Here is a 21,146-nt window from a genome sequence, read left to right on the forward strand (position 1 = left end):
TGTCAGGGGGATCCTTTAAACCCTGTATTTAGGGGAGTTATGGATGTGGGTGCTAGTAACCAATGGGCAGCTAGTCCGTGCAACTAGCCTGCCCTAAGGTGACCACATCCGGAGATGTGGGTCACCTTCTCTACCCAAAACCCTCTATTCCTGCACTCCCAGAGAAGGCTGAAATCTAATTTTAGCGTACAGACCAGGCCTGGGAGTGTGGCTAGCATTCTGGGGGGTCTACACATCCTTGACTAATTAATTTCCTGCCTGTCTGGATGCAAATATGCCTGGGGCGGGGCTGTTTCCTCCCTTGGGAGTCAGCCCTGATGCATATCAGAGGCAGTGCAGCCTTTGAAGGCCACCGCCTTGATGTGCTACTTCACTAGCCTGCTTGGGAGGAGAGAGGTGTGACCTCCTTCCTGCCCTAGCCTTTTTTTCCTGACTCCTGGGAGTGATCACACTGCCTGGCCTGAGGTCAGAATCCTTTCTTGCCGGCAGCAAACGCAGGAAGCGCTGGCTGGCCAGCCAAAGCCCAGAGATGCTGGAGAAACCAGGTGGGCATGCCACATCACCAGGACACGAAATTCATGTCGGGGGTGAGAAGGCACATTGTTTGATACCAAACATGACATATGTAGGCGGTACCATAATGGAGCTGCCAACCTCAGGTTTGCCCAAATGCCAGACCATCTTATCCTATGGACTGCTGATGCTTATAGTAGTTTCCACTAGGAAACACCACTATGGGAACATATAGGCTTGAACTTACATGTCCTCACCTTTAATATAATGCACCCTACCCCCTGGGCTGGGGAGGACTTCCTGACATATATTAAAGATAGTGTATTGACTGGCATGATGAGGACACAGTTGAGTTAGAACAGTTTGCACTGCTCCTGCAGTCTACAATGGCAGGTCTGCTGTCAGTAGTTACTTTGGGTCACTCAGGGTGACATAAACAGTGTTGCAAGTCCTCAGGAACCTTTTATCACTCATGCCCTGGGTATCACTGATACCATATAATAGGGACTTATAAGGGGGGGGGGTAAAGTCCTTGCCAATTGGGGTTGCCAATTCACAATTAACAATTTTGGTGAAAGAGCACTGGCACTGGGGCCTGGTTAGCAGGCTTCAGTGCACATTTACAGTCGAAACACAGAATCTAGCAGTCCAACTGGGGGTAAAAAGTGTGGGGGTAGGGGTATCTGCAAAAAACCCTGTTTTCTAACACACAAACTTTCAGTGTTTTCCTTGCTATAAAAAAGCTTGTTTTTTATTTTTTTCATTTTTAGTATTTTTGTGAGGATCCAAGAAACATGATTGCCTCTTATATTTGTATTTACAAAGTTTAATGTTATATTGACACACTTAGATTATTGATGCTTCTGTTTTTGTGCTCTATTCATGTGAAGCACCCTTATTACATATTGGCCTAAGAGAGCACATTATAACAACACTAAAGAAATAAAACAAATTAATAACAAGATTCTTTTTTATTTATTATCTCATTATTGATGTGAATACCCAGCAAAGGTTAGTGTTCCAAAGTTTCACTGTTTCTTTGTTGTGCATGATATTCGTTTTTATTTTTACTGTTTCTAGTTTTCATATGAAGCACGGTCTCATCTCTTTGCCCAGGTGAACTATATAAAAGCACAAAAAATAAATAAAGCAATTCTTTTTCATTTTTTTTTTTATTATTCCTCAGGACCTTAATGAAGATAAATATCTCTTGTATTTGCTAAATTCTTTTTATTATTTATTTGAAACCATACCAAATTAAAAAGATCAATAAAGAAAATATGTCTACATTTCAAAACATTTCTGTTTCCACATTTCACACCCGTTAAAAATTTCAGAAGTCTTTATCTAAATCTGTTCCTGAAATGGGACTTTTGTTTCAAGAACTATTTACCTGAGAGATACTGTCCTCATAGCCATATAAAATGATATACAGATGTGAGGCTGATGCATTACAGTGATGGCTTTGACCTAAGCCCCTTCCAGTTGTTTGGTGTGCAGGCTAGGTGCCACCATGATTGTAAGTTGGATAATTGTCGTATGTGTAGGTGTCCGCGTTCTGGTAGAGCTCCTTGGCTGTCCGCCTGGCCTCCTTGGCGATCTTCTGGAACCTCCGCAGGAAGACGATGACGAAGATGAGCAGTATGGCCTGGATGGCGATGAAGACAAAGAGGCAGAGCTGCGAGATGAGCGCCATGTTGCAGTACCAGTACTGGCAGGTGGCGAGGACCTCATCCTCGGTCAGGTACATGATGACGCGCCCGTGCAGCTTCTCCGGGGAGGCGCAGACCACATCCTTATAGAGGGACCGCGACTGCTGCTTCTGCATCCAGGTGCGCAGGTAGAGCACGGTGCAGTCGCAGTTCCACGGGTTCTCCCGTAGGTGGACCTCGCGGAGGAGGCGCAGGTTGTCGAAGAGGCCATTGGGGATGGTGGTCAAGCGGTTCTGGTTGAGGCGGATGACTTCGGTGGAAGGTGGAAAGGAGGTCGGTAGGTTCTGCTCAAGGAGGTCTTTGCTGCCACAGTCCACGATGTTGGAGGTACAGCGGCAGAGCGGGGGGCAGCCAGACACTGCGAAAGGGAGGAGGGCCAGCAGGAAAAGATGCAGCATCCAGGAACTCATCTCCATGTCTGAAATCAGGGCACCATACTATGCACCGCAGTCAGGACACCCTCTGGAATTGACAAACAAAAATGATGTCAGATCAATGCATTTCTTTGTAATACTCAAAGTGTGTATATCGCAGACACATCTCTTTGAGCTGTAATTTTGTCCACTTTTCTACTGTACTTGTCTATGTTTAGCATCATTGAGACCTTTGTTTATTACTCATTTAGACTCGATTTACTTGTGAATATGATTTGCATGCACTTCTTTCCAGAACTTTCTATCACAGAAACTTTAAGAAAATGTTTATTTTTTAATGACGTTTGGAGTTTGCAAGGGATTCTAGGTAACAGAACCTGGTGAGAGCTAAAGAAGTCATCTCATCCTGGATTCCCCAGGGTGCCTAGTTTTAAAAAATTTACAGGTTTGCTGGGTTTCCCTAGGTGCTAGCTGAGCTAGGCTCCAAAAACCACAGCTAGGCACACTGCAAAAAAAGAGTCCGTTTTTGCTAGAAAAATGTGATGTGCCCATGTTTCGTTTTAGGCCGTTTCCTATCCTGGGCACTAGGCCTATCCACACAAGTGCTGTACCATTTTTATCGGGAGATAGGGTAACACAGAATAGTAAAACAAGTGTTATTGCCAATTGACTTTCTATGCATTTCTGCCTTTCAAATTTAAGGCATTTAAATAAATGCCTCCTAATTCACATGCGAGTATAGGTACCCACATATTTGGAGTTGGGCAAATAACCACCTATTTTTTACTCTTTATATTTTACCAAGTAAATTGCAGTATACACAATGAAGAGTTGTAGCAAGGCGCAGCTCAGATATTGGCTCTGGGCACCTCAGGTTCTTGGTGAACCTACAAGTTCTAAAGATCCCTGCAACTATAAGGGTACAGTGGACATAACGGTATATTGCTTTTAAAAATCTGCCATACTTAACAGAAGTTACAGGTTAAAACACGGGCACAAATAGCTGTTTTTTTCAACTCTTTTTCAATATGTTTTTATTTAAACTGTTACTTTCTATAGGAAAACCTTTAAGGATCTACACAAATGACCCCTTTCTAAATTCAGAATGTTTAGAAAGGGGTAATTTGTGTAGATATGTATCTACACAAAAATTATACACATAAGTTATACAGAAATGTATAACTTTCCAGGATCCGTTATTGGTTTCACATCAATTTCAGCCACTATCTGAAAGGACGTTGAAAGCACAAAAAATAGGAAAAATAGACTATGTCTAACTAAAATGCCCAAACTGTGTAGAAAATGTTGGTTTTCTGACAAAAGTCTGCCTGTTCCTGAAAGCTGGGTAGAGGGTGATTTTAGCACTGCAAATGCTTTGTTGGTACCATTTGCAAGGAAAAACACAGGTGCTTTCTTCTTCAGCACTTTTTCCAATTTTCCCCCCAAAAACACAGATTTAGCTGTATTTTGGCAAATTTCTCAGTCCCCTTCAGGGAAATCAACAAACCCTGGGTACCTTTAGAATCCACCGAATGTTGGAAAAAAAGTACGCAAATTTGGCATGGATAGCTTATGTAATGGTAATAAGCATTTATAGATCGTGACAGCTACCTCAAACAGAGGTTTCCCGGCGCTAAGCGACTATTGCAGCAGAGAACTGGCCAATCAGTGGAGCTAGCCTTGACTAAAGAGCCAAGTTTGTAAGGTCTTCCTGAACTCATGTTCTGACTCAATCTGGCCCATATAGGAGGGCAAAGAGTTTCAGAGTCTAGCAGTCCTGACCGTGAAAGACCTCCCTCCCAGTCGGGTCTTTGTATAGCAAGGGACACAGAGAAGGCGCTGGAAATTAGATCTCAGAGTGCGCTTCTACAGGTATAGCCTGAGCCTGAGACTAAGGTATCCACAGCCCCTATAATGGATGGCTCAAAAAGCCACGGTCAGAGCCTTAAATTATATCCTTTTTGAGATGGACCTTACGTGGCACCCTTGCCTACAGACATCCCGGACCATGAACCACGTTCACCACAACCATCACAGACCTCATTGTGCCCCATGTCATCGCCTTCATGGACTACATACTGCTCAGGGACCTTAACTTACACCTCGACAACCTCAGCGACCTTAACTCCACTGCCCTCTTGGACAACCTCGCCAACATCGGACTAAAACAGCTCATCACTACCCCTACCCACAGGCAGGACACACCCTCGACCCCATCTTCGCAGGAGGATACAACATCCACTTCTGCCACACCATGCAACCCCCCTGGACAGACCACCACTGCGTACACTTCTCCTTAAAAAAAACATCGCTCAAAAACCTTCACCATGCCCTCCGTGAAGGAATTGGATCAAGATCACAGAGGAACACCTCAACTCCACCCTCACCCACGATCACCCTCCCGTCACGACCGATGTCAACTCTGCAGCCAACAAACTACACCGATGGATCACCAACTGGGCAGACAAGCTCCCCCCCTCCATAACTTCAACAGACAGTGCCCCATGAAAGCCACCTGGTTCACCACTGACCTCCAAGAATCCAGACGCACCTGCAGACTTCTTGAGAAAGTAAGGAGAAACACCAAAACCCCAGAAGCTCGGACCACCTACAAGAACACCATGACAGAATACCACCAACGCATCAGATCCACCAAAAGGACCTTCTTCCAGAACAAAATCCTCCAGCAACTCGAAGTAACTCTTCAGTGTCATTCAGGAATTCACCAAACCCGCCCAGCGAAGCCTCAGACTTCATTCCTTTCTGTGACCTCTGCAACAAACTAGGCTCCTACTTGCATCTCAAGATCAAGTCCCTTTACAACAACTTCAATGAACAGACATCAAACACCGAAACCACACCTACCACCAGCAATGCCAGCCAGCCTACCATCTCCACCTGGACCCCAGTCACCACCGAAGACACCACACGAACATGAAGAGCATTCACTCAGGAGCACCCATGGACCTCTTCCCGCCGCACATCTTCCACGGAGCAGCCGGCGCCATGGCACCCGGGCTACAATGCACCATCAACACCAACTTCGAATCCGACACTTAATAATAATAATAATCCACATTTGTAAAGCGCACAATCACCCGTAAGGGTCTCTAGGCGCTGGGGGCCATCGGGAAGATTAAGCGAGCTATTGCCCAGAGTCACATGGTGCTGGGCTAACCTGCCGCCGGAGCCGGGGATCGAACCCTGATCCCCAGATTCCAGCGTCAGTCGCCCTGGCCGCGGCGCCACACCTCTCCCCCCCAGAAGTCAAGCCCCTCCTCAAGAAGCCCTCCGCAGATCTTACGGACCTCAAAAACTACACAGCCATCTCTCTCCTCCCCTTCATGGCCAAAGTCACCAAGAAGATCATCAACATTCGGCTCACGGACTTCATCAAAGCCACCTTCCTTCTCAACTCTTCCCAATCTGAATTCCGCAGCAACCACAGCACTGAGACCGCCCTCTTTGCCGCCACAGACGATATCCGCACACTTCTTGACCCGGGCCACATGGCAGCCCGCATATTACTAGACCTCTCTGCAGCCTTCAACACCGTCTCCCACTGCACCCTCACCGCTAGACTCCACAATGCCTGCACACAGGAAACTGCCTTCGACTGGATCTGCTCTTTCCTTACCAGCTGAACCCAAAGAATCAGACTCCCACCTTTCCTCTCCAAACTCACAGAGATCAAGTGCGGAGTACCCCAAGGATCATTACTCATCCCCACGCTCTTCAACATCTACATGCCCCCCGACGCCATCGTCAGATAGCATGGACTCTGCATAGTATCCTACGGCGACGACACCCAGCTCATCCTCTCCCTCATGGAGCAACCCGACAACACCAGCCTCAGCTTCCAGGAATGAATGTAAAACGTTGCATCCTGGAAGAGCAGCAGCTGTCTGAAGCTCAACTCGGAGAAGACAGTTCTCATCCTCGGACTCACCCCCCAAACATGAGACAAAACTTGGTGGCCCGCCACTCTTAGCAACCCCCCCACTCCCACGGACCATGACCGGAACCTCAACTCCTCTCTCACCATGACCCGACATATCAACGTTGTCTCCTCATGTGCTTCAACACCCACCGCATCCTTCGAAAGACCTTCAAGTGGATACACCCTGAATCCAGAAAGACCATCACCCACACACTCATAACAAACAGATTGGACTACGGAAACACGCTCTAAGTCAGAATCAACAAATCCCTACTCCGAAAGCTGCAGACCATCCAGAACACCGCAACCAGACTTGTCCTCGGCATCCCACAAGATGAACACATCACTGACCTCCACTGGCTCCCGTCGAGAAGAAAATAACCTTCAAGCTTATTTATTTATTTATTTATTTATTTATTTGAGTGTTGTACAGCGCTGGCCAGACCCGAAGGTATCAGAGCGCTTTACATTAGCTGCATACATAGTATGGCAGTAGTATAAGTGTTGATTCATGACAAGTCAAAAGTAATGGCACGTTTCACAAAAATTGGTAGTATAGAAATCACAACATTATAACGATGGTATATTCATGACAAGTCAAAAGTATTGGCGCATTTTACAAAAATTGGTAGTATAGAAATCACAACATTATAACGATGGTATAGCTGATATACGATGGAAGCCACCTCCGCATGCCTACAAATCCTTCCAAAACACCAGCCCCAATACTCCAACAAAAGAGTCTCCTTCCATGTACCCAAGAGAAACCTCCGCTCCGCCGACCTCGCCCTTGCTGAAACCCCGAGCATCGGCAGAGCCAGAGCGGGCGGAAGAGCCTACTCCTACATTGCGGCAAAGACCTGGAACGAGCTCCCGCTCAACATCAGACATTCCAGCACGCTGCACACTTTCAGGAAGGGCCTTAAGACCTGGCTCTTTGTCTGAATAGGAGCTGCACGACACCCCTCCCCAGCGCCTTGAGACCCTCACGGGTGAGTAGCACGCTTCACAGATCCCTGATCAGGGCCAGACTGGGAACCACAACCGGCCCTGGCAACGTGCTCGGCCGCCCCCCCCCGTCCTCACTTGGGGGGGTTGGAGGTGCCGCCGAGCTCTTTGCCGGGGCCGTTTTTTTGGCCAATTTTGATACAGGGCCGATTTTGCAGCTATGCTGCAAAAATGGCCCTGTAACAAAAACGGCCCCTAGGGGCCCAAAACTGCCCCCCACCCGTGCAGCGCACCAGGGATTGCCCGATGCCGGCTATGGCCAATCCGGCCCTTTCCCTGATTGATTGATTCGTTGGTTTTGCTACTGGGAGCAAATGTAACTGCCTAATGTGAGGGCGAAAATGACCCGTCAAATTAACGTGACTGACGCATTCTGTACCATTTGTAGTCTATTAATCAGATATGCAGGCAACCCCAGATACAGACCGTTGGCATAGTATAACTGGGAGGTAATCATCGCATGGACTATAATCATATAGCACTGTAGGTACAGGAATGTCCTTATGCTTCTCAGCTTCCCAAAGCAAGATAAGGAAATATGACGAACTTCAGCTGTGAAAGATAAGTCCATTTCTCATTTGATACCCAGGTTCTTTGCAGTTTTTGCCAGTACCGACAGTGAGCCCAGCACTGCTGGCCACCATAGGCTTGCAGAGGGAGGGGCGCCTGACTAAAAAAAAGAACCTCCATCTTATCAGCATTTACTTTCAGGCAATTACTGTTAAACATTATGTGGAAAAAAGTTATGAAGCCCTCAACAAACTACCCTAAATAGTCAAAAAAGGGCTGAGCACCGGGTGGGGGGGAATGGATGGAAGGCCCAGCTGTTAAGGGTTTAGAGGTCATTTTGAAAATGAATTCTGGTCAAGATGTGCCCTGTCTTCTATAACTCTGCCGCATGAGGGCAGGCTTGCTCCAAAGTTGTTTTCCATCTGAAACGACCGTAATCAGGACTTGTCAAAAAGTTTGCAGCCCGCTTCTTGTTGAGAAACCACCCAAGCCCTGTCCACACACAAGGCTCAGTGTCGGATTGGAGCCTGTGCCCTTTCCCTGGACGCATTCTGTCTGTCTGGAACCAAAAAAAGCTCCAATGACAGGGCGAGTTACTGAGAGAAATCTTACCTTTTGAAGCAGGGCTCTGACGTTGGGAGGCATCTTTTGGAGCAGCGCTAACAGCTAAGAGCGCTTGAACACCCACAGGCTGTTGGTCCCCGCCGCCGCCGCAGCAGGAACATCACACGGCCGCGAGCAGGGGGACTACAGCCCCCACAATCCTTTGTGGCCCGACTCCGCCCTGACCCGCCCGCTGACGCGCCCGGAAGGCGCTGAAAACAGCAGAGCCCCATCTGGGGAGCGGGCGAGTTACTGAGAGAAATCTTACCTTTTGAAGCAGGGCTCTGACGTTGGGAGGCATCTTTTGGAGCAGCGCTAACAGCTAAGAGCGCTTGAACACCCACAGGCTGTTGGTCCCCCCCGCCGCCGCAGCAGGAACATCACACGGCCGCCTAGCGGGGGGACTACAGCCCCCATGATCCTTTGCGGCCCGACTCCGCCCTGACCCGCCCGCTGACGCGCCCGGAAGGCGCTGAAAACAGCAGAGCCCCTTCCGCGTCGCGGGACGCGCGTGGGCGACGCCGGGCTAAGCCCGGGCAAAGGGCGGGCCGTCTGTGGCCGTCAGGGGCTGCAGGAGGCTGGGCAGGGCCCCTTCTCTAACGCTTCATATTGTGGACTCAACTGTACAGCTGGAAGCACATGATAGCAAGCCGGGCTTTGTTTGTTCTTATTTACTGACCCGCTAATAGCCATCAGGCGCAGTCTGTATTTGCAAAGATCCGGACCATATTTGATTATCAACTATACCGTTATTAGACTGAGGATTTAAGATGTCTACAGGTGTACCGAACTCTTTACCTTCTTCTGTTGGGGTTTCCATACTTGGCCCTTTAGATAAATACTTTGCTAGGGCGACTAAAGAAATAGATAAAGAGATCACGTTGGCGGAGAAACGTGCGGAGCGTCGTTTCTCCATTGAACTTCTTAAAAAGAAGCCACTACTCTCCCCTCAGAAGGTAGTAGCCACTACACAATCACATAATAATAGGTTAGCAGATGCAGATGCAGAGTTGTTTAGCACCGATAACATCCCACTAATTTTTCAAGATCGGACACCACCACTACCTGTTATGGAAACAACTAACGATTTTACTTTAAATGGTTCACTTGCTATTTCTAACTCTTTAATAGATTTAAATTCCCCTATAGTTCTAGATTCAGCCTCTCAGTATAATATAAATGCTTCATCTCCAGCTTCTAATGCGCCACTCAAAGCGGTAGTTCCTATGGAGACACAACAGCTGAATGCAGTTAGTGAAATTAAAGATAAATTACAAACTAAGAAGCACCTGGGAGTGCACCGTTCTCCACCAAGAAAAAGAAGGAGAAAGGGAGGGGTTAGAAAAGGGGAAAAAATTATGTATTCCCCCTCTTCCAGTGTATCTAACAAATAAGACATCTAACCAGTCAGAGAATGATGCATTAATAGGGTCCCCAACAAAAATATCTTTAAGTCCAGCTGTCCTGCCGATTAAAGATACCATGGAGACTATTGCACGTCTTTTAAAATCTCTCCTACTTCCACTTATAGAGAGAGTTAAAAGGTTGGGGGGGGGGAAATGTACTGTATTTTGGCAGCTTCTAATCTAAGCAATAACCCTGAACCAACTAAATCTAAGGGAATATGTCCAATAAATAAACATCAAATACAGAAACCACCTAGACCAGAAAATGACAACCTAGTATCTAAAAACATCCCAGTCCACACTGATCCTAAGAAATCGATGGCTGCTCAAGACATACACAAAGAGCAGACTAAACCAGGTCCCCCAAAGGTCCCTCCTTCTAGAAACAACCCCCCAACGAAGGAAACTAAAATTAACAGAGTAAAATCTAACTTCACTAATATTGCAGACCTTCCCCCAGAATCATCTAATTATGTTATTATTTTAACTGGAGTTCCGGTCCTGCCAGTAGGAAGCATTGAATCTAACACAAGTCTTAAAAATAAAGTTATTTTTTGGATGCGAAATAACAGACCTCTCCCTTTACATCTAAACGGAGACATATCTGTAAGACGGTGCTATTGGGTGGGTCCTCGCCCCAAAGACATTGAGGGGGACGTGGTAATAGTACATTTTAGGGATCACAGAGTGGTTACGTATATTAGTGATTGGTTTCCAGGGAGAAGTGAGGGTGGTGTATCATCTCACAATTTGAGTTATTTTTACCCTGAAGCCTTGATGATGCCCCCCAACCACCTGGCAACCCGTCGCAACTCTAATACTCCAAATTTTGTCCATCGTATCCCACGTTTTACTGTTCCCACACATTATACCAACAATCTTCCTGTTGAAAATTAGTACGTTTTTGTGAACATTATCTGCGCCATCTTGCCTCTTCCCCTGATGCCACACTTTTGTCGTGCGCGCCCGCCATTTTTTTAAGATGCCCCGATCAGAACGAACCCTTTTTGCATGCCGCTGGCCCCTGACATAGCCCTTCGCCTTCACTAAGCCTGCACGCTGCAAACCCCCCTGCTTGCACCTGCCTTGAGTCATAAACCCCTCTTCGGCGCTGCTCTGCCCCAGGCCCTCATCCTGTTCCCAGCGCGACACCTCCCTGCTTCCCTTTCATGACCTCCGGCCCTTAGATGCAAACCCCCTTTTTCCCCGTGTGCCCGTTTTGTCTTCCCCGTTCCCAGGCCGACACCCAGCTCTGCCGATACCATTCCTTGCCCCTCCCCGTACAATAGAAAGCTTCCCCCATCAAAGGACCCCCGGGTTGATCAAAGCCCCCACTCCATGAGATCCGATCAAACCCCCCACATTCCGTGAATCGGCGGAATATCCAGCTGCGTGATACTCATCACCTGTTGTGACTAGGGTGGGGACTTCAACTGTAAAATGTGTGTGGGAACGGACCCAAAGGGGATTTCCGGGAATGTCTTTTCCATACATCAAAGCTTTAACATGAATGTGTAATCTACAATAAAGTCGTAACACAGTGTATAAGAGGCCAGGCCTCAGAAATGTAGCTAGAGCACCTCAGAACGATACCTTCTGTCCGTTTCGTTGTGTTCTCCTCCGGAGAGAATAAAAACCTTGTTTCCTGCTTTCCAGTCTCCAGCGCCTGCCTCTTCATTGATTAAATAACTAGAGGGTCACAGAGGCAATACCGCCGGGCAACTATCGTTTGTCCCCGACCCGACTCAGGTTTTAACAATTGGCGTCCCAAACGTGGGGCCCATCAGCGACTCGTGGATCCAGTGGGAGAGGTCCCGACGACAGAGTGAACGACTGCAACGATCGGGAGAGCTCTTGCCCAATAGACCCTCGTCTGGCAGCCGATCATCCGAACTTCACTAGTTCCGAACAGACCTCTCTCGAGTGATCTACGGTCCTGACTGGGGACCATCAGGAGTGCCGGGAGAAATACGAGAAAAAGAGGACGATCGGGCGCTGGATTCGGAAGACAAGAAACTGTCCACATGGTCCGGGTAAGGTCGTGTAATCACGACAAGTTGCGAAATAATTGCTTGATTGCTTGATTGTTATTGCTCTTTATTTATTTTGGAGATTCACTGTCTACAAACGGAGAAACAACGGGCTCTCCCTTTGCAAGCAGTGGAGGATAGGTAGGGCAACAGCCGTGCTTATTTTTTCTCCCCCACTCAATAATTACTTGAAACTGAACTGTTGTTCGCAAAACTATTGTTTCCTGGAGATTCCCTGTCTGCAAACAGGGAAGAGACCACCCTTTTTGCAGATAGTGAAAAGGGTAGGTAACGCAGATCTTTGCGGACCTACTCATTCTCCCCATTGTTATTTATTGGTCTTTTTGTTATTTTTGATCCATGAGGTATTCACTGCCTGCAAACAACGTTGAATAGAAATATTCTGTCCAGTCTTTGCACCTAGTGATAAGATAGGCAGTGCTGACTTTTTAGTCCCTCGTTACGAGCCGTCATGTCTGTCTTCTCCCCACTGATTAATAGCCTGTTTAGCCCGGACCGTGTATTAGAGGTGGACCATATAGCTCCACTAGAAGGCACCCCTAATAAGGACATGTTCATAAACTATGGATTAGTCACCATAGCCTATAACAAATTGTGGCACAGGTATACCGAAAATAGTCAAGACAAACAGTGGCCACTGGCAGGATCCTTTGACCTTGATAAAATAGAAACGTTAGAAATAGCCCTTCGAAATAATAAGACAACGCCAATTATGCTCGACAGTCTCGGTATGTGGCGCAGAGAGGCTATGCAACGACAGAGAAAAGACGAGGACAAACCAAGTAGAGAAATATACCGACAGGACAACCCCAGGACATCGCTACCCACAACTTATCCCCCGACACTATGCAAAAGACGACCAGACTTAGGGCCAGCCCAATGCGCTTTTTGTAGGTATGTCGGACACTGGAAAGCCCAATGCCCGACTCTACTGAGCGTGAGTAAAGGCAAAGGGCCGACAGGAACGACAGACCGGCAGTACGAGAAAAAGCGCGAGACAAAGAAGAACCCGACTTACATAGACAGACCAGACAGAACCACCACGTTTGATTATGCCCGATGGCACAGATTTCGCCAGGACAATTTCAGCGGCATGCTCAAGTTTTCCTAGGTCGGGCAACGTCAAGACGGGAACCCAGCCTCGTTTCAAATTCACAGACGGAAAGAGATAATTATGACCAATAACTGTTTTATATTCGTCTTGGGTCTTTGTATGTCGTACTTGTACTGTCCCCCGTCTGAGTTTGTGTGTATGTAATGTACAAATCTGCGTCATCCCTCTACACGTGTTTCCGTGTTACTCAACCTCTGTTAGCAGAAACTTAGCATAAAAGCAACCTGAAAAGAAAGAAATGGTAAAACAAAAACCGTAGACCATTAATGAACTTGAACTTTTAATTTAACACAACAAACAAGGAATAATAACGGTAAACTGTAGAAAATGAAAGTCAAACAGAACATTCGCCCCCCCCCATTCTGGAACCTTCCAAAGTAGGGCAGGGTTACGGCTACGCCCAACCAACGGCAACCCATATAAGGCGGGCCCGGCCGCCAACTCTTGGTCAGGAAATTTTAACGTATGGGGGAGCCGGAGGAGAGGCAGGAGCCAGCAGCCGGGGCAGTTGTAGGTAGTCCCGCCACATGTCTCTTCAGCCAGCCGCAACGGGCCTGGATAGACTTAAGTAGTCCCGCCACATGTCCAGAGGAGAACGAGGCACCTTTTTTTCCCTTTCTCTTCCGTAACAGCCGCAGCAGCTCTGGACGGCGGGATGTCCTGCACGTACCTCCACAACAATTTGTCCAAGTTGGGCTGGGAGGGAGAGGCGACGCGGACGAGCCTCTCCCACCTCCACCGATAGGAGGTCTCCCAGCCCCCGGCCCGACGCCGAACACCCCCAGTCAGGCGATGGTGCCAATACTTCCACAGCACCGAACACACCATGGTGGCACCCCAGTACTTGCGCAGCACCGAACGTGCAATGGTGACCATATTTTCGGAACACCGAACCTGCAATGACTGCACTGATACTCGTGCCGCGCCGAATGCGCGCCACAGGTGGCCATGCTCCCACAGCACTGAGCACAGGACTTGGGAGACACCGGATGTGGAGAGACCTTCATGCGGGGCGATGAAAAGGAGCGGCATGGAGTGCACCGGGAGAAGGAGACGATGCGAACGAGTCTCCCTCGCCCCCCCCCAGGTGGGGGCATCACAGCTGCACCCCAGCTGAACGTCCCGCTTTCACACAACAGGGACCTCTTCCTTTCACTCCGAAGGATCTCTTCCACTCTTGCAAACTCGACGAGAGTGGCCCCTGTAGGGCCTCAAAATGGCGCCTGGGTCCGCTGGAAGGCGGGCCCCGGCCACTAGAGTAACTTTGACCAGCAATATAACTCGAACATTTGCCCCCTGGAACACGAGCCCCCATCTCCGACAGCATCTCCGCAGCCTTGAAGATCCTAAAAAGGTCCCCGGCGGAACCTTCGGCCTTTGCAGGCTTCCGGTAAGGGACGGCTGCCTTGATCGCCAACGAAACAAACATGACATTGCCACTCCTTCTGTTAGCATGAATTCTAGAACTGCCGAAAAGGACTCTGGTCCAAACTGCCAGTAATGGGAAACATTTCCCCCTGATGCTGCTTCCGGACTGAGCCGGCCCCGCCCAAAATGGCGCTGGTATCAATCGGAACTTACGAACACCTCGTGGTGTTCCTTCGCACTAATATAAACTTGATGTTCTGAGATTTTATATGATCCTTTGTACACTTGGCTAGAAAAGACAAGGAGAACTCACTCGACGAACAGTATGAAAGGATCCCCATTACAAATGTTGATTACAAATGTACAATGTATTATATTTTTATAACTGATGTAAACCTCATTTACGACGCTCACGTACGGTATGCATATAGGAAATCTGATTACCACTATTATGATTATGCTTCTAAATTATGAAAATAAATGCCCCCGAACCCCCAGCCAATTAATAGACGTTTTAGTCTCTTACAAATGAATGAGTAAAACTTTCCGATGTTTTTATTGCTGCAAACGACACCCCCCACTGTACGCACTTTAGCCATTGCCACGACCGGCCAAATACGACCGCACCCTCATAATCCTCATGCTGAAATGATTTTGCAAAATAAAGTTTTTGAAACTATGGACGGGTATTGCATGCTTTATTTTAAGAATGTGGGATCGGTGGGAAAGTTCTTTTCTGTGCACCCTACTCTGCTCTCTCTTTAAGGTTAAAAGAAGATGGTTGCCCAGCCCTGGAGGACGGATCGGATCGACAACACGACACTCCGCCTTCAAAGTACGCGACTGACTCATGAACTCTCGCGTAGAGGAAGACCTTGACTTCCAAGGATGGGTAAAACGAACGGTGTAAATGAGGGAATGTAAAAGGAGGGTGAAATGAAATAATGTAAATGTGATAAAGTACAACGTTCCAAAGTATCAGGGAACGGAGCCGACCCAAGAACCGAAGAACCTTAGAACGCCACAGCGTTGAAAGAGGTTTAAGGATCCCGATAGTGAGATACATCCTTTGACTAGATACCTCGCACTAAGCACCTCTGGTTTCCTTTTTACGTTTCCCCGCACACGACCTATATGGACACACTACCCCCCCCGACTCCAGAAACCATATCCCCGGGGACCCTGCCCCGAGGAGGAAAGACGAGTAAGAGGTAAGTAAAGGACTTATGAATCCATGTATTTGAATATGCGCGAATGCTGTCTCCCCCACCCCCCCTTTTTCCCTCCCTCTGCAGGTTACATCAGAGATTACAGCCGAGGTGTGGCGAAGATCTGAAGTCTTGCCATGTCTAATACACGAAGCGGACTAGCGCCGCAAGGTGGTGTCTAAGCACGCCTGCAAACTACTCACGTATCGAACAAACCCGAAAAATTAGCACAACCTGATAAAAAGTGATCACCCTTAAACCAGACCGGACGAATGAACCCATGTCACGTATGATGCGAAACTATGAGGGAATGTGTGTGTGTGACTGAGGCGTCGACCCAACTGGTCGAAGGACCGAGAATGCGAGAAGTGCGACAAAATGGTACCTCCTTTCTTCTTTCCTTTTCTCAAGGCACGTCCCCTCTACCCTGTCTAATGCTCAAACTGCATGATTACAAGATTCTAACGCAGACCCGTGAATGCCCTTTACTGTGTAATGCACTAAATAGCCTTTCTTGAATACACTGCCACCCTCTCTGTTGCACGTGTACTATTTAGCCTGCCGTTGCGCTCTCTCTCTCTCTCTCTCTCTCTCTCTCTCTCTCTCTCTCTCTCTCTCTCTCTCTCTCTCTCTCTCTCTCTCCCTTTATTTTTGCACTCCCACTCTTCCGAGTGATTAGCCCCGAAATTGGCAGACTGCCACCCCTAGCACACCACCTAATTGGCTTCAAATACCGTCAGTATTTGCACAAAAACTTGTCTTTAATACAATCACCCTGAGGCCGCGTCATTACCTCTCCTTTTCCGCTAGAAGCCAATGAACCGAGGTTGGGCCATAAGGGAAAGGACAGGTAAGACGACAGAGGTTCCCTAATCTGACCCGAAATAAGGGAACTACATGTCAACGGCTCCTATGGTATAAAACAAGGACCTCAGAATACGCGACCCTCCCCTCCCCGAATTGTCGCAATACCCAAAACCGGAAAAATGATTACCCCGGTTACCTCCCCTGTATCAGCCGCCCAAAACTGGAATTATGAAACTACCCCTCATTTCCGGTTGTGAGAGATGGGTCGATTTATGCCCTTACCACAAGTTTCCTATGTCCCTGATTGTTTCCCATAAAACCCCTGTCCTTCCTAATTAAGTAATCGGGCTGTAAAAGGTTACGTAGGATCCAGAATGATGTTTTACAAGGTTAACAGACTAATCCAAGGTAAAGAAATCATCAAAATGAACCCCGTAGTAGTTGAAAAGCAGGATGCATCAATAGAAAGGAAATGTTTAGCCATGTTCGTCGCTCAGCAAAATACCTGTGTAGTAAATAATTGTAAAGGAAAGTCATAGTAAATCCAACAAGCCCGTCACCGGTCATTCATATGCCAGTTGTGAACACTAATATAACGGGCATTTTCATTCTTTGCCTGGAGCTGGGAGAGACATAGACTTTTTGATTATCTTCATCTGCAAATTCTCTAAAGAACTGTCTTTTCAAACTTGTTTAAGGGTACTGCTGTTAGAGGAGAGAAGGACCGGATGTGGGAGCACGAGGCCTGACTGCAGACTAAGGAACACCTGCGACATTAGCCAAGGCGAGACCACGACAGAAAAGAGCTGCAGGACGAGGCACTGTTTTCGACAACATGAGAAGAAAGGGTCGACCTGATGCCCCTGCTCGATGTCCAGTGTCTGTCGACAAGTCCCCGCTCTCTGAATTCGGTCACACGCCCGCCTATTTGAAGTCTCTCGTTCCCCTAGTTTGTTCCTAATTTGGCCTTGCTCCATCCCCCTTTTCCTCTGACCTACCCTATGGACTGTTTTGTACGCTCTTCTTCCATCTGAACTTTCTGACAAACACCTCAAAGGACACAGGGCGAAAAGGACCTTTCCGACCAGAAACGCGAGGAAAGGGTCGTGCCCTGCAACGCAGAACTTAGAACAGAGCTGGACTTGTAGCTCCACCGCCGGTGCTCAACAGCGCCAACGAAAGGCAACAAAGAATGATGAGAACTCGTTAAACTTCGAACATTTGACATCCCCAATCGCCGTTTCTGCTAGACCTCATTTCTCTCCCAGCCGCCATCGTATTGATCATGCTCCAATCCGAACCTGATATATATGTAATAACCTGCCAGTATGAAATATGCTTGCTGCTCTCGCTACAGAATCGTTTTTGTATTGCATTCCTATGACTTTCCTGCTAAACAAATTGATCAAAGTTTATCAAATAGGCCCACCTCCTAAAAACTAGAAATGTTAAAATGTATTGTTTACAACTCTTTTCATCTAGGGTTCCTACCGTTTCCTTTCTCATGCCTACCGCAATAGAACCGAGTAGAAAATGAACCAGCAAGATGTCTTGAATATGTTAAAGGGAGGACTGTTGAAAATTAGTACGTTTTTGTGAACATTATCTGCGCCATCTTGCCTCTTCCCCTGATGCCACACTTTTGTCGTGCGCGCCCGCCATTTTTTTAAGATGCCCCGATCAGAACGAACCCTTTTTGCATGCCGCTGGCCCCTGACATAGCCCTTCGCCTTCACTAAGCCTGCACGCTGCAAACCCCCCTGCTTGCACCTGCCTTGAGTCATAAACCCCTCTTCGGCGCTGCTCTGCCCCAGGCCCTCATCCTGTTCCCAGCGCGACACCTCCCTGCTTCCCTTTCATGACCTCCGGCCCTTAGATGCAAACCCCCTTTTTCCCCGTGTGCCCGTTTTGTCTTCCCCGTTCCCAGGCCGACACCCAGCTCTGCCGATACCATTCCTTGCCCCTCCCCGTACAATAGAAAGCTTCCCCCATCAAAGGACCCCCGGGTTGATCAAAGCCCCCACTCCATGAGATCCGATCAAACCCCCCACATTCCGTGAATCGGCGGAATATCCAGCTGCGTGATACTCATCACCTGTTGTGACTAGGGTGGGGACTTCAACTGTAAAATGTGTGTGGGAACGGACCCAAAGGGGATTTCCGGGAATGTCTTTTCCATACATCAAAGCTTTAACATGAACGTGTAATCTACAATAAAGTCGTAACACAGTGTATAAGAGGCCAGGCCTCAGAAATGTAGCTAGAGCACCTCAGAACGATACCTTCTGTCCGTTTCGTTGTGTTCTCCTCCGGAGAGAATAAAAACCTTGTTTCCTGCTTTCCAGTCTCCAGCGCCTGCCTCTTCATTGATTAAATAACTAGAGGGTCACAGAGGCAATACCGCCGGGCAACTATCGTTTGTCCCCGACCCGACTCAGGTTTTAACAATCCCCCCTTTTTTCCACCCCAGCGTCCACATGGATACTTCCTTCCTTTCAATAATAACCACCAACCTATAAATCCAAATGAGTATTGGAATATCCCGTTACACAATTTATTTGAACCCCTCTCAGGCCTAGACGCAAATGAATGACTCAATTTTTCAAATTTTTATGTAGGTACCACTCGTGAATGTATGAGTAATTGTAACATATTAAATGAATCTTTTTCTGTAACTCCTATATCGACGAGTGGACTCAGTGAGCCATTACAAGACATGAGGGGGGAGCACTGTGTAGCAAAAACAGACTTGAATGTGATTTGCAATGTCATTGCTACTCTAACGAAATTGCAAGAGACGGTGGTTCCTCTACCTCCCATAGAAGGAAAAAATGATTGTTCTGTGGGGGGGATTTTGTTATGCAATAGTATTCCCACGGTGTCTACCTTTCTTAATCTTGACGCCGGAAATTCTGTTCGTTTGCCTGTAAAACAGCTGGAAGTAAACTCGGGGGTAATGTTAGGACCCATGATAGCCATGATATGGTATCTTTGTCTGAAAAATCGGTTTTCAAGCATCAGGGGAAAAAAGGGGCTGTGTCCAAATTCTCTACACCATACCCGCTTATTCCCCAAATTTGGTACTAAATTGGAATGTGGCCGGTCTTGCAACAAAAATCGGAATACAATCATGGCTGGACCTGGTGAACAGTCACTCCATCTTATGTTTCCAGGAAACCTGGGCATTAACAGCCTGATTCATGTACAATCCGTTTTGCGTGGCCCTAATAGCGAATCATAGCGATTCGCTATTGAGGACACGCAAAACGGCATTCATGTAGGAATTGCTACTTAAATAGCGATTCCTACATGTTCTTTATTTGCGAGTAGCAATTTGCTACTCGCAAATACTCCCCATTCATTCCTATGGGCCAAGAGGCCCATAGGAATGAATGGGGAGTATCCCTCATTTGCGAGTAGCAATTTGCTACTCGCAAATGAGATAGCGATTTTAAGGGTGCCAGGGGTGTCCAAAGGACGCCCTGTAGCACCCCTAAAATGCACATTTGAACAGGTGTTGCGCGCACACATGTCCAAAGGACATGTGTGTGTGCAACATGCAACTTAGAAAAATGCTTTTAAAAGCATTTTTCTGAGTTTCTGCTATTTACCGACAGGTCTGACCTCTCGGTAAATAGCGGCCCCAAAAGTCCAAAATCGCTATTTTGTTTTGTGTCATGAATAGCATTTGAGGAATCTCTATTAGAGATTCCTTAAATGCCATTCCACGCAAATATGCGAATTCTTACATAGCGATTTTTGCATTTGGTATCATGAATACCAAATGCAAAAATCGCACTCGCAAAGGGCCAGATTCTCAGAATCTGGCCCTTTGCGAGTGCAATTTACCTACATGAATCAGGCTGTAAGTCCGGTGCACTTATTAGGGTATCAGACGTTTCATGTCCCGGCGACGGAGAGCAATCAGGGAAGAAATAAGGGTGGTTTATGCATATATATTAATATTGCTAGTGGACTAACTGTGTTAAAACACATACCTAAAGAAATTTATCAGATAGTGGTGATTGGGTGGGGGAGTTCTCTTAACCTCATCCTAGTAAATTTTTACAATAACCTTGCCTCAGAAGCTCTTGAACAAACTCTAAACGAATTAAGTCATACAATTGTTACATTAAAAGAATCTATAGGCAGGGAGTGTATGCTCGCCTGGCTGGGTGATTTTAATTGTAATATTTGCCAGTTTGGCTCAAAGGAAATTTGTGGTTTTGATTCTTCCATGGATGATACCTTGAACCACTTTATTCACTCTAAAATAGGGGATATTTTAAATAATTTCCTTTTTTATTTTAATTTGGATTATGTAAATGATTTATGCTCACCGTCCGTGCCTTTCCACCCAACTTTCCATGGCAGAGGTTCAAACACCGTGATTGATTTCACTCTGTTTTCTAAATCATATGCTTATTTGCTCTCAGCATGGGAAACTTTGGATGATATCTATGGCGATCATTATGCTATAGTATTTAATATAAATAAGCACATAGAGAGGCATTTAATTAGGGAAAAAAATA

At 47.1% G+C, this 21,146-nt stretch overlaps 1 protein-coding gene across 1 annotated transcript in view; it reads right to left on the minus strand.

Moving 5' to 3' along the window:
- Nucleotides 1-1,666: 1,666 nt before the first annotated feature.
- Nucleotides 1,667-21,146, minus strand: part of GP1BB (glycoprotein Ib platelet subunit beta) — a 45,185-nt gene continuing 25,705 nt past the window's right edge. Inside the window, exon 2 of the mRNA XM_078666334.1 lies at nt 1,667-2,687. Coding sequence (XP_078522460.1) covers nt 2,015-2,641 — 627 coding nt within the window. The 5' untranslated portion in view covers nt 2,642-2,687 and the 3' untranslated portion in view covers nt 1,667-2,014. The remainder of the gene's footprint in view (nt 2,688-21,146) is intronic.

The sequence above is a fragment of the Lissotriton helveticus genome, chromosome 11 (assembly GCF_964261635.1).
Source record: "Lissotriton helveticus chromosome 11, aLisHel1.1, whole genome shotgun sequence".
Classification (NCBI taxonomy): domain Eukaryota; kingdom Metazoa; phylum Chordata; class Amphibia; order Caudata; family Salamandridae; genus Lissotriton; species Lissotriton helveticus.